The 13,963-nt window shown below is 57.0% G+C and overlaps 1 protein-coding gene across 1 annotated transcript; it reads right to left on the bottom strand.

The window, feature by feature from the left end:
• Positions 1 to 1,468: 1,468 nt before the first annotated feature.
• Positions 1,469 to 13,675, bottom strand: n4bp1 (nedd4 binding protein 1). Its single transcript, XM_036543805.1, has 7 exons — positions 13,174 to 13,675; positions 9,605 to 11,076; positions 3,538 to 3,668; positions 3,312 to 3,408; positions 3,071 to 3,178; positions 2,567 to 2,668; positions 1,469 to 2,196 (listed from the first exon to the last, which is right to left on the bottom strand). The coding sequence occupies exons 1-7, from the start codon at positions 13,480 to 13,482 to the stop codon at positions 1,872 to 1,874; spliced, it is 2,544 nt and encodes an 847-aa protein (XP_036399698.1). The 5' UTR covers positions 13,483 to 13,675; the 3' UTR covers positions 1,469 to 1,871.
• Positions 13,676 to 13,963: the final 288 nt, after the last annotated feature.

Genomic DNA, 13,963 nt, shown 5'->3' with positions numbered 1-13,963 from the left:
AAGAGAGGAAGGGGGGCAGAGGTGATGAGTGGATTGCCAGTCTGGTGTTCCTGAATTGGTTGCAGGGATTCTGTAAGTGCGGGTCATCCCCTCAGCGTCAGTGCTGAGCCCCGTATGCCAGAGCTCCGGCCTGCCCAGCGAACAGCCGCTTCAGCGACCACGACGCACTCCAACACCCCCTTCCTCTTCAGCCCCGCCTCACTTCCTGTGTCTGCACACCTTGGCAATCCTGCTGACCTGGACTGAGCGGGCGAGTGAGGGAATGTAAAACCCGAACCTGGGGGGTGGGGGTGGGGGTGGGGCACCCATCCTCTGGGGTAGCAGCCCAACTCAGCGTCAGACATCCGCTGTAACACAAACCCCATGCCACATTACATAAGAGACCGCCTCAAGCTTCACGTGCTTCTTGTGTAACGGATTAACGCCTCATACATGTGAGGTCTCAGCGGTCTCAGCGGTCGATGAACCCCACACACATGCCTCAGTCACGCCCCGGCCCTAACTGAGAAATGGAAAGAAACACTTTTTCAAAAATAAAAATACATGGCCTTTAATGACTTCACCACACTTAGAAAATCCACTCGACTTTTTCCTGCTGGTCAAACATAGAAATTAAAGGACTGATCTGAGATCTGTGTTGTTTTTAGAGATGACATTCCTTTCTCTGCTTCTCAGAGATGAAAGAGAGATGGTGCTCCTGTTAAGCCTCCTGCAGCTCCACACACAGCCCTGGCAGCTGCAGAATGCTGGCCGAGGTGAAATATTACAGCATGAGCAGCACACCACCACTGCAGCGGACGGCCGCGTGCCTTCACAAGGCAGGACTTGTAAACATAAGAGAGGGCAGTACAGACATGAGTGCGAGGCTGTGTGGATCTTTATTAACACCTTCATGTGGTACACAGCGGCCTCTAGTGGTCACATAGTTTAACTTACTGTGGGCTATATACATGAACTTTTGTGCTTGCTTGTAATCAGACAGTATTTGCTGGAGGGGTGAGTGACGGAGAGACTGGGGCGTTTTTAACCCCTTTGCTGATGAGTTATTCTTTCACGCCAGTCCTCCTGTCCCGCGCTATCCCCTGCTGTGAGCAGATGTTTCCGGAACAGAAACACGCATCTCCACCTGACTGTTCTAACGGTGTGACGGGACATGCGAACGTGGTGGTCTCAGGAATCACACCGACAGCCTCACAGCTTCCACACTGGCAGCCTGCTTCCTGTGGGAAGGTGTACCTGCAGCCAGGAGGAGGACACCCTGCAGCTCGAAGCCATCCAGTGAAGCACTGTGCAGCACTGAGGCAGAGATGAAAGCTGTTGTGTACGGCTGGAGCCGGTGAGGTGATTGTGCAGCCAGGTGTGTGAGAAGACAGCCAGACTCCCGCACACTGGGAGGGGGGCTCCTCCCTCCCCCTCTCTCTCACCCCCCCCACCTCCTACCTCCCCCTCCCCCTCACTCTCACCCCAGTGTTTCATTTTGCTTTCATGCCGTTTCATGTCACATGTACAAAAACAAATCAAAGCTTAGTGATCCTATAATACAGCAACTCAAAAGAAGGCTCCGGAAAAGGCCGTGCCCACCTCCAGCAGAGCTACACACAGCACCCCCCCGGGCTCCGAGAGGCCACTCTCCTCCCTCCGTCTCTCATCTGAAGAAATAAATTATCAGAAAACTTTTATGATCAATATATACATCTGTGCCGCCCACTGCCAGCATTTGTGATCCCATTGGAGGAGCAGTCTGAGGGCCTCTCTGGGACCAGCGGGCAGCAGGAAGTCAGCGTGCTGGATGCGAATGCAGGGGGGGTCGCCTGGAGATCGTCGCCACGGCAGCCCCTTCAGGGCGTGAGCAGAATGCTGCGGGGCGGGGCTCAGCCCAGCAGCAGGCCCGACAGCGCGTTCAGGTCCCGCATGTAGGGGTTGTCGCTCAGAATGCGGTCGATGCGGGGCTTCTGGTCGGGGAAGATGTCGTATAGCTTCTTCTTAAGGTCCTCCGTCTCTGCGGGAGAGCGCTGGGGCGGGGGCGAGGGCGAGGGGCGAGGGGGGTGCCACCCGGGGGGGCCGGTGTGGGGCCATCGGGACGGGGGCCTGGTCTGGGGGGCCAGAGAGGGTCGCGGGGCCGACTGCAGGGCCTGCACATAGATGGGGGGTGTCGCCCGCAGCTCCGACCTCGCTGGCGTGGGGACCGGGGTGCACCTGATCACACACACACACACAGTGAGGGGAACGAAACACACACACACACACACACACACACACACACACACACACACACACACACACACACACACACACACACAGTGAGGGGAACGGAACACACACACACACACACACACACACACACACACAGTGAGGGGAACAGAACACACACACACACACACACACACACAGTGAGGGGAACAGAACACACACACACACACACACACACACACACACACACACACTCTCATTCACTCACAGTCAGTCACACACGCACTCACACACTGAAACACAGTCACACACACTCACTCATAGTCACACACAGTCACACAGTCACACACAGTCACACACACTCACTCACACACACCTGAAGTCCTTGCGTAAGAATTCGTCCAGCTGGGGTCCATGTTTGCCCAGAGGGTCGTCAGGAATCAGGAAGTGATCCTCCACAAAGGTGAACTGCAGCAGCCTGTGGGAACAGGACTCAGTATGGAGCTGTGCCGAGTGGGGCTCTGTGCAGAGTGGGATTCTGTGCTGAGCAGGGATTCTGTGCTGAGCAGGGATTCTGTGCTGAGCAGGGCTCTGTGCAGAGCGGGGCTCTGTACTGAGCGGGGCTCTGTGCAGAGCGGGGCTCTGTGCTGGGCGGGGCTCTGTGCAGAGCGGGGCTCTGTGCAGAGCGGGGCTCTGTGCAGAGTGGAATTCTGTGCTGAGCGGGGCTCTGTGCAGAGCGGGGCTCTGTGCAGAGCGGGGCTCTGTGCAGAGTGGAATTCTGTGCTGAGCGGGGCTCTGTGCTGAGCGGGGCTCTGTACTGAGCGGGGCTCTGTGCTGAGCGGGGCTCTGTGCTGAGCGGGGCTCTGTGGACGCCTCTCACCTCTCTTTGATGATCTGTCTCCAGGCCTCTGATGTGTCCACGAATTCCCGCATGTTGTCATTGGTGACGATGACCCCGTCCGTCTTCTCCGCCAGGTGCAGAAGGAACCTGTGAGTGAGGGAGAACTTTCAGACCGACAGAGGGGCGTGCCAACTGAGGGCGGGGCTGGGGCGGGCGGGGCTGAGGGAGGAGCTGAGGAAGGGGATGGGGGCGGGGCTGGGCAGGTGCACTGTGAGGGTACCTGTCGTCGTGGGAGGAGATCCTCTGGCCGCACACCTCTCTGGAAGGAGTGAAAGACAAGAGCCGCAGATCCTCCAGCTGAGTCAGGAAGTGCTGCTCTGTGGAGAGAGAACACACAAATTTACACACCTTTACACACACACACCTTTACACACACAAACACACATACACACACCTTTACACACAAACACACACACACACACATCCTCAGAGCCCTGCTGTCCCACCTGTGATGTTGGGGTCCCTCTTCTGCCTCCACTGAGGGACGAACACTGTGATCTCGCGGTGGCCCCGCTTCCAGAAGGTTTCCACGGCGATGGCGATCCCTCTGCAGGAGAAGAATCGGTGCAAGCCGTGCCTGGGAGGGTCAGAGGTCACACCGTCAGGCTCACACAGACGTGCAACAGAACAAAGGACCACCGTCTCCACACTGCAGTGGCAGTAGGCGTCATTTACGCTGGGGACGCTGGGGACATGTCCCCACCACTTTTTGTCGTGGCCCATTTTGTCCCCACCACTTTTTGAAAGCCTTTAGTTAGTTTGATGAACACATAAAACTGACAGCCAAGGAAGGAGAGGCAGAGGTGTGGGTACCACCTGTCACCCTGCGCTGGAGCGGTGGTTTGTCCCTCTGTCACATTGTCTTTACAGACAACATATCCAGGAAAATGGCACGATCTTAATTTCATTATGAAACTATAACAGCACTCCATTTAACCGTCTGTCACAACGGCTTGCAGTTACAGATCCATACAGAGTGTGGGGGCTGTCAGGTGGACAGCGTTCAGCCTGCTCTCTGTGTGTGAGGTCATATACGGAACTTCCCCTGCGTGGAGAAAGTGAACTCAAACAGGAAACACCACAAACCCCACCGCAAGTGACACGTTCTGTGAAATTACCTCGAGGACCTGCACACCACAAGCCCAGAATACACCGAAAACTTTCAGCAAAATACCACTCTGAAACACCCCATCAGCTGGCTGTGCACCTCGTGACCGGGGCAGCAGGAACGGCTTGGCTGGAGGGTGAATGCTGACAGCGTGTGTGAGGAGAAGAACAGAACCACAGACTCCATTCTGCCTCTCCAGCTCTAACCCCACCCTGCTCAGAGGAGAAGCAGAAATCTGTATCACACTGAGAGTATGTGCAGCCCCTTCCTCTGCGTTTTGGTGGGTTTATCCCGGAGGGCTTTGCCTTTCAGACACAGGCTGCTGTGACCGGGAGTACAGACCCTGACTGAGGCTTTTATTGCACTTCCAGCTTAATATAAAGAGGATGCGTGAACAGAACAGGAGCCCAGAGGGAAGCCAAATACCAACCATACACACACACACACACACACACACACACACACACTCTCTCTCTCACTCACTCACTCACACACACTCACTCACACACACTCTCTCACACACACTCTCTCACACACACTCTCTCACACACACTCTCTCACACACAATCACACACGCACACACACACGCACACACACGCTCAAACACGCTCACACACGCTCACAAACGCTCACACACACTCACACACACACAGGCTCACACGCTCACACACACACACACACAGGCTCACACACACACACTCACACACAGGCTCACACAGTCACACACAGTCACACACAGTCACACAGTCACACAGTCACACACACGTTCACACCATGGAGAATCTATGAGAATACTTATAATCAGCACAACTTCCTGGAACAAAAGAAAACCCCAACAGAGAGATGAAATGAAAGAAAGAAATGAAAAAGAAAGAGAGAGAGAGAGAGAGAGAAACATGGCTTTGGCAGCACTACTTTCGGCAGGACAAAAACACTGCCAATAAAGCACTGAACTGAGACAGAAACTGTGTGAAATCAAACCAGAGGAAGTCATGAATCAGAGAAAGATTTGAGTGTAAGGTCCCAGGCCACGCCCCCTCCTGCAGACGCAGCCCTGCAGCCCCGCCCACTCACCGCACCTGCCGTGTCAGCCCGCCCACACTCGCTCACTCACTCACTCGCACGCCCATGTGCGGTCGCACACAAAGGCTTCCTGGAAGCACTGTGTGCGTTTGCATTTTATTTTTACCCTAAAGAGACACTCATGATTGACTGGCATTGCTCTGCGTAGATGTGCTGACATATACACCTGTCACAGTCACACAAACCTACACACCTACACACCTCACACACACACACACACACACACACACACACACACACACACACACACACACAGACCCTGCTCCTTCTGAAGATGCATGTCAGCAGAATTGACTGCTGCCTCCATATACTCATACCTACACCTGTTATACACACAGCCAAACGCCGTCTCACACACACACAGCCAAACGCCGTCTCACAAACACACAGCCAAACGCCGTCTCATACTCACACAGCCAAACGCCGTCTCACACACACAGCCAAACGCCGTCTCACACACACACAGCCAAACGCCGTCTCACAAACACACAGCCAAACGCCGTCTCATACTCACACACAGCCAAACGCCGTCTCATACTCACACACACAGCCAAACGCCGTCTCATACTCACACACAGCCAAACGCCGTCTCATACTCACACACAGCCAAACGCCGTCTCATACTCACACACACAGCCAAACGCCGTCTCATACTCACACACAGCCAAACGCCGTCTCATACTCACACACACAGCCAAACGCCGTCTCATACTCACACACAGCCAAACGCCGTCTCACAAACACACAGCCAAACACTGTCTCATACTCACACACAGCCAAACGCCGTCTCATACTCACACACAGCCAAACGCCGTCTCATACTCACACACAGCCAAACGCCGCCTCATACACACAGCCAAACGCCGTCTCATACACACACACAGCCAAACGCCGTCTCATACTCACACAGCCAAACGCCGTCTCATACTCACACACAGCCAAACGCCGTCTCATACTCACACACAGCCAAACGCCGTCTCATACTCACACACAGCCAAACGCCGTCTCATACTCACACACAGCCAAACGCCGTCTCATACTCACACACAGCCAAACGCTGTCTCATACACACAGCCAAACGCCGTCTCATACACACACACAGCCAAACGCCGTCTCATACTCACACAGCCAAACACCGTCTCATACTCACACACAGCCAAACGCCGTCTCATACTCACACACAGCCAAACGCCGTCTCATACTCACACACAGCCAAACGCCGTCTCATACTCACACACAGCCAAACGGCGTCTCATACTCACACACAGCTAAACACTGTCTCACAAACACACAGCCAAACGCCGTCTCATACTCACACACAGCTAAACGCCGTCTCATACACACAGCCAAACGCTGTCTCATACACACACACAGCCAAACGCTGTCTCATACTCACACACAGCCAAACGCCGTCTCATACTCACACACAGCCAAACGCTGTCTCATACTCACACACAGCCAAACGCCGTCTCATACTCACACACAGCCAAACGGCGTCTCATACTCACACACAGCCAAACGGCGTCTCATACTCACACACAGCTAAACACTGTCTCACAAACACACAGCCAAACGCTGTCTCATACACACACACAGCCAAACGCCGTCTCATACACACACACAGCCAAACGCCGCCTCATACACACAGCCAAACACCGCCTCATACACACAGCCAAACGCCGTCTCATACTCACACACAGCCAAACGCCGCCTCATACACACAGCCAAACACCGCCTCATACACACAGCCAAACGCCGTCTCATACTCACACACAGCTAAACGCTGTCTCATACACACACACAGCCAAACGCTGTCTCATACACACACACAGCTAAACGCCGTCTCATACTCACACACAGCCAAACGCCGTCTCATACTCACACACAGCCAAACGGCGTCTCATACTCACACACAGCCAAACGGCGTCTCATACTCACACACAGCTAAACACTGTCTCACAAACACACAGCCAAACGCCGTCTCATACTCACACACAGCTAAACGCCGTCTCATACACACAGCCAAACGCTGTCTCATACACACACACAGCCAAACGCTGTCTCATACTCACACACAGCCAAACGCCGTCTCATACTCACACACAGCCAAACACCGTCTCATACTCACACACAGCTAAACGCCGTCTCATACACACAGCCAAACGCTGTCTCATACACACACACAGCCAAACGCTGTCTCATACTCACACACAGCCAAACGCCGTCTCATACTCACACACAGCCAAACACCGTCTCATACTCACACACAGCTAAACGCTGTCTCATACACACACACAGCCAAACGCTGTCTCATACACACACACAGCTAAACGCCGTCTCATACTCACACACAGCTAAACACTGTCTCACAAACACACAGCCAAACGCTGTCTCATACACACACACAGCTAAACACCGTCTCATACACACACAGCCAAACACTGTCTCATACACACACAGCCAAACGCCGTCTCATACTCACACACAGCCAAACGCCGTCTCATACTCACACACAGCCAAACACTGTCTCATACACACACAGCCAAACACTGTCTCATACACACACAGCTAAACGCTGTTTCATACTCACACACAGCCAAACGCTGTTTCAGACTCACACACAGCCAAACGCTGTTTCATACTCACACACAGCCAAACGCTGTCTCATACTCACACACAGCCAAACGCCGTCTCATACTCACACACAGCTAAACACCGTCTCATACACACACAGCCAAACACTGTCTCATACACACACAGCCAAACGCTGTCTCATACTCACACACAGCTAAACGCTGTCTCATAAACACACACAGCTAAACACCGTCTCATACACACACAGCTAAACATCGTCTCATACTCACACACAGCTAAACATCGTCTCATACTCACACACAGCTAAACACCGTCTCATACACACACAGCTAAACACCGTCTCATACAAACACACAGCTAAACGCCGTCTCATACACACACAGCTAAACACCGTCTCATACACACACAGCTAAACACCGTCTCATACACACACAGCTAAACACCGTCTCATACACACACAGCTAAACACCGTCTCATACAAACACACAGCTAAACGCCGTCTCATACACACACAGCTAAACACCGTCTCATACACACACAGCTAAACACCGTCTCATACTCACACACAGCTAAATGCCGTCTCACACAAATACATAGCTAAACGCTGTCACATACAAACACAAACACAAACACACAGCCAACCAGTATGATACCAAACACATCCATCTGCTTGCCTCCCAGCACTCTGTCAAACTGCATTCACTCACAAGAGGAAATGAATCAGCCCATTATTCGTTCTGAGAGGAGAGGACAGAGTATCATTTAACTGACAAACAGCTGAACCTGACTGCTCATCCCTGACCTGAGCTTTAGTGTGTGCCAGTACCGGACTGCCACGCTGTGTCGGGCGAGCGGGGCGTGTCGGGGTCGTGAGAGGCGTGTCGGGGCGTGAGAGGCGTGTTGGGCGTGTCGGGGTCGTGAGAGGCGTGTCGGGGCGTGAGAGGCGTGTCGGGGCGTGAGAGGCGTGTCGGGGCGTGAGAGGCGTGTTGGGCGTGTCGGGGTGTGAGAGGCGTGTCGGGGCGTGAGAGGCGTGTTGGGCGTGTCGGGGTGTGAGAGGCGTGTCGGGCGAGCGGGGCGTGTCGGGGCGTGAGAGGCGTGTCGGGGCGTGAGAGGCGTGTCGGGGCGTGAGAGGCGTGTCGGGGCATGTTGGGCGAGCGGGGCGTGTCGGGGGAGCGGGGCGAGAGGCGTGTCGGGCGAGCGGGGCGTGTCGGGGCGTGAGAGGCGTGTCGGGGCGTGAGAGGCGTGTCGGGCGAGCAGGGCGTGTCGGGGCGTGAGAGGCGTGTCGGGGCGTGAGAGGCGTGTTGGGCGTGTCGGGGCGTGAGAGGCGTGTGTGAGAGGCGTGTCGGGGCGTGAGAGGCGTGTCGGGCGAGCAGGGCGTGTCGGGGCGTGAGAGGCGTGTTGGGCGTGTCGGGGCGTGAGAGGCGTGTCGGGCGTGTCGGGGCGTGAGAGGCGTGTTGGGCGTGTCGGGGCGTGAGAGGCGTGTCGGGGCGTGTTGGGCGTGTCGGGGCGTGAGAGGCGTGTTGGGCGTGTCGGGGCGTGAGAGGCGTGTCGGGCGTGTCGGGGCGTGAGAGGCGTGTTGGGCGTGTCGGGGCGTGAGAGGCGTGTCGGGGCGTGTTGGGCGTGTCGGGGCGTGAGAGGCGTGTTGGGCGTGTCGGGGCGTGAGAGGCGTGTTGGGCGTGTCGGGGCGTGAGAGGCGTGTTGGGCGTGTCGGGCGAGCGCGCACTCACATCATGGCCACATTACTCCCGTCGATGATGATGTGGCGGAGGCCCGGCTCGCCCGGCTCGTTCTGCAGGGTGAGTCTGTAGGGCGTGCGCAGAGACTGCTGGAAGCGGGACACGCCCGTGAGGGGCGCGGCCCTCGGGGGCGGCGTCACCGAGGGCACCCTGGGGGACACAGTCTGGTAGGAGCAGCCGGGGCGCTCGGCGGCCAGCGGGAGGCGCTGCGTGCTGCTGCGCAGGGGCGTGAGGGTCTCCACGCGCTCCGGCCCCGCCCGCGAGCTGCCCCGCGACAGGTAGTCCATCTTGGCCACGGCAGAGAAGTTGGCCCTCCCTCCTGCCTGGCCCTTCCCGTCGGCCGCCGCGTCCTCGGCGCCGTCGTCCACGATGGTGATCACGTCTTGTGCGCTCTGAGCGCTGCTGCTCCCCCTCAGGGCTGCCCTCTGCTGGACACCGCTGCACTGCACCACGCCGTTGCTGCCGGGCTGCACGTTCTCCTTGGCCTTGCCCTCGGGGTACTCTCTGGCCCGAGAGGAGGAGGCGGGGGGCTGGCAGGAGGGGCTGGGGGTGCGCAGCACCTGCGCTCGCTGCGCTCGCTGGCTCTCCTCCACGATTCGCTCCAGCAGCAGAAAGGTGTCGTCCCTCTGCCCCGCGCCCCGCACCACGCGCTCCACCACGTCCTGCTGGTAGCCCATCGTCCTGAAGAAGTTCACCAGGCACTTGAAGTTGGTCTCGGGGCTCACGCCGTCCGCGTCATCCGACAGCTCGCTGTCCAGCACCACCACGTCCTCGCCAGCAGGGGGCCCCTGCCGGCCGTCGCTGCTGATGCAGCAGCACTCCTCCTCCAGGTCCCTGTCCCGCCTCTCCAGAGAGAACTGCCGCTTGGTGTCGCGGGCCTCGCTCTCCGACGAGCGCCGCTTGTGGGAGGGGCGGCCGTTCAGCACCAGCGCCTCCGGGGACGCGCCCGCCGCCTTGTCCTCAAATGAGGTGTCCAGGATGCGGTTGGAGAGGTCGGTGACGGGGGTGCTGGTCTGGGAGCGGTCCTGCTCGGGGGGCGGGGCGGCGGCGGCGTTGGTGGGCGGGGCGTTGGTGGGCGGGGCCGCTGCGTTGCGCGCCAGGTTCAGCAGCTCCTCCTTCAGTGCGCTGGGCAGCAGCAGCAGCTCCATGGTGTACTTGTCGGCGCGCTCCTCCACGAAGGTCTTGAAGGCGCGCTTGACGGCGGGCTCGCTGTCGCCCGGCAGGCTGCGGTTCTGCTGGAACAGCGCCACGAACTGCTGCACGCGGCTCTGCGCCATGACGACGGCCTCGGCCCCGCCCAGCAGCCGCAGCCGGCCCGGCTCCAGCACCGCCACCTCCGCGCTCGTGTCCCGCAGCAGCTGATCCAGGAACAGCCCCCGCGCCCCCACGAAGATGCAGTGCATGTCAGTGGGGTAGAGCTCCACCTGCTGGAGCTCAGGGGCACACAGGCCCTTCACGTACTCCTGCAACGACAGCACAGCGTCAGCGCACAGCTCACACACAGCGTCAGCGCACAGCGTCAGCGCACAGCTCACACACAGCGTCAGCGCACAGCTCACACACAGCGTCAGAGCACAGCTCACACACAGCGTCAGCGCACAGCTCACACACAGCGTCAGCGCACAGCTCACACACAGCGTCAGCGCACAGCTCACACACAGCGTCAGCGCACAGCTCACACACAGCGTCAGCGCACAGCGTCAGCGCACAGTGCACACACAGAGCACAGCGTCAGCGCACAGCGCACAGCGCACAGCTCACACACAGCATCAGCGCACTCCGCCCGGCCAAAAGGCCCCTCCTTTACAGGCCCGCCCAAGGCCCCTCCTCAGGCAAAACGTCATTTAAGCCGGAGCGTTAGGATCCACGCTGTTACAGGTTGCAGTACCGTATCACCACAGACGAGTGCATCATATTAACAGCCAATTGTGCACAATGGTGTTAAATATCATACAGAATCCAACAACAAGAGAGCAGGACAGGGATGAGGGTGGCTGTGATACTGCCATGGAAGCCGGTCAGGCTGTCCCGTGGGGGGGGGTGAGATCCCTTCCTGCCTGTCGTGTCGGTAACAGGGAGCGTTAGCGTGTACAGGCCGACAGCGGGTGAATCACCTGAGAGTCATTTACATGCAACCGCTCTTTTGAATAACTCTGAATACACCTCATCTTTATTGTAACACTCGAACGCGCCCACACACCTACACACAGGTGAGAGGCTGTGTTCAGAGAGGCAGGGTGGGGGGGCTTTCCCCTCCGCCCCCGACAGGAGCGACGCTGCGCGGGAGAGAGGGCCCCTGCCGAACTCCAGCCACACAGCACAGCGTTACGGCCCCATGCAGCTAAAGATGCCACAGGTGAACAGGCAGCAAAGGGCTCCTACAACTAAACACTCAACAGTCTACCTGATGTTTTATGGACCGCGATGTGACCTACAAACACCCGGTGGGTTCTGCCCAGAGGTGGCAGCGTGTCTGAAAACAGCTGAAGGTTCAGAAATGCAGCGATGCACAGATCAGGTGCTTTCACTCCAGCAGGGATGAATCAGAACGGGCTGGGACTTCTGACATCACTGTAAACCACCAATGACAGCATCTCCAGCCGCCCTCACCGCGCGTGAGTTAGCTCATGATTTCACACAGATACCAAAAGCAGGAAACAAAACACAGCCAATCTGCCGTGGGACTGGACCGGTGACTGGGGGTGGGGGTGAGAGTGGGGTTTCCGTTTTTTCTGCTCAGAACGGCCTGACTGGGGGCTCTGAGTTTACTGGCACCGGTGACAGCAGTTTCCGTGCTGACTTGAGCAATGACAGGCAGGCGCTGTGAACTCGCCTGACCCCGGCGGTGCTGAAGGCGGGGGCGAGCAGCCGCGTTACGCGCAGCGGGGAGGGTGTGCGCGCCAGGACAGCGCGACTCCGTCAGCCCTGTACCGGAGCCCAGAGACCGGGGAACAAGCACCGAGGCCACGTGGGCACAAACATGTCGTTTCGGCCCGTTTCTCTTCTCTTCCCAACATTATCTGTTACATTACTGAGATACTGCACACCCAGCGTGGTACACCATCACAATAAGCGTTTGCTACAGGCCTGTGAGTGCGATCATCAGCTTGTGTCGCAGTGAGTCGCAGCCCGGACCGATCGCTGCCCTGAGACGCGCAGCACGGCGCAGTGCGCCCTGGGAGCGCAACACTACACAGTCACTCCGGGATATTCCCAACGGACAGCCAGATCACCGAGCTGGCGTTACTGTCACTTTACTAAGGAGGAAATAACAGCTCGCTAGTTGGCTCTTTGTTTACGGCGTTTACTAGGTATTAACTCTTGTAGCGTGTGGGTAACATGGGGGATTTGACAAATAAACCTCCCTTTTCAAGCATAAGCGCTGTGCCGCGGGGTCTCCGCGCACACCATGCTCCTCTAACGCTACACCAGCTGGCCATTTAAACTTTTAAACGGCACATTCAGCCGATGCGGTCTTCCTGGCGTCAGCTGAAACCACACTGGCGCAAACGGATCACTGCCCCGCACAGAGATGAGCTCAGACACAGAGATGACGGTACCTTCGCCTTGGAGACGTCCCCTGTCTTCCCTTTCAGCTTCAGCCAGATCTGCCGGGACGCTTTGCTGCCGTGGGCTGCGGTGGGGTCCAGCAGGCCGATGATGGTGAAGGCCACCTGGAACACCTGCTCCACCCGCGGCTTGACGCATCTGAGCTCCTCCTGCTTGTCCTCGGGCACCGTGAACTCGTCCACGGTGAGCGCGTCGTGCTGCGGCTGGCCAGCGGCCGCAGGGTGCCTGCTCCCCGGCGGCTCCGCGCACGCCAGCTCGGGGATCCGCTTCATGCCGAGGAGGGGCCGCGTTGTTGACATTCGCTTCTGCTCGCTGCTTCAGTCTCTTCGCGCTGGATTAGGGAGCGTTTATTGGTTATGGCAGTCGGAGAGGAATGAATCGTTCTCTCCCTTCATTATTTTCGCTGTAATTTCTTCCTCTTTCTCTTCTGATCGTAACGCTTTTACATCTGACAGCCCTCGCGCTACCCGGAAAGTCCCGCTGACGTCATCAGCGCGCGCCGCGGCCCGTGTTTATCGCGGAATCGCACCGCGCGCTGGCCGCATATTTTCGTTCTTGCTCAAGATGATTGCGCAACTGAAAAGACAGTTGCATTAAAATGTATTTTTCCCCCCCACATTAAATGATAACCTACTCATCTGATGATCCTTCCATACAGAAAATCTAAAGTTGCCCGCTGTAACTGTGTTATTCATAAAATTCAAATGCTGTCACTGCTACAGCAAAAACAATGTAACATATTAGAATTTATTTCATACCTCAGTTTTTTAATCTTAAAAT

This window comes from Megalops cyprinoides, chromosome 13 (genome assembly GCF_013368585.1).
Source record: "Megalops cyprinoides isolate fMegCyp1 chromosome 13, fMegCyp1.pri, whole genome shotgun sequence".
Taxonomy (NCBI): domain Eukaryota; kingdom Metazoa; phylum Chordata; class Actinopteri; order Elopiformes; family Megalopidae; genus Megalops; species Megalops cyprinoides.
Note: the sequence above shows the minus strand (reverse complement) of the source record. Positions and strands in the feature narration are given on the sequence as shown.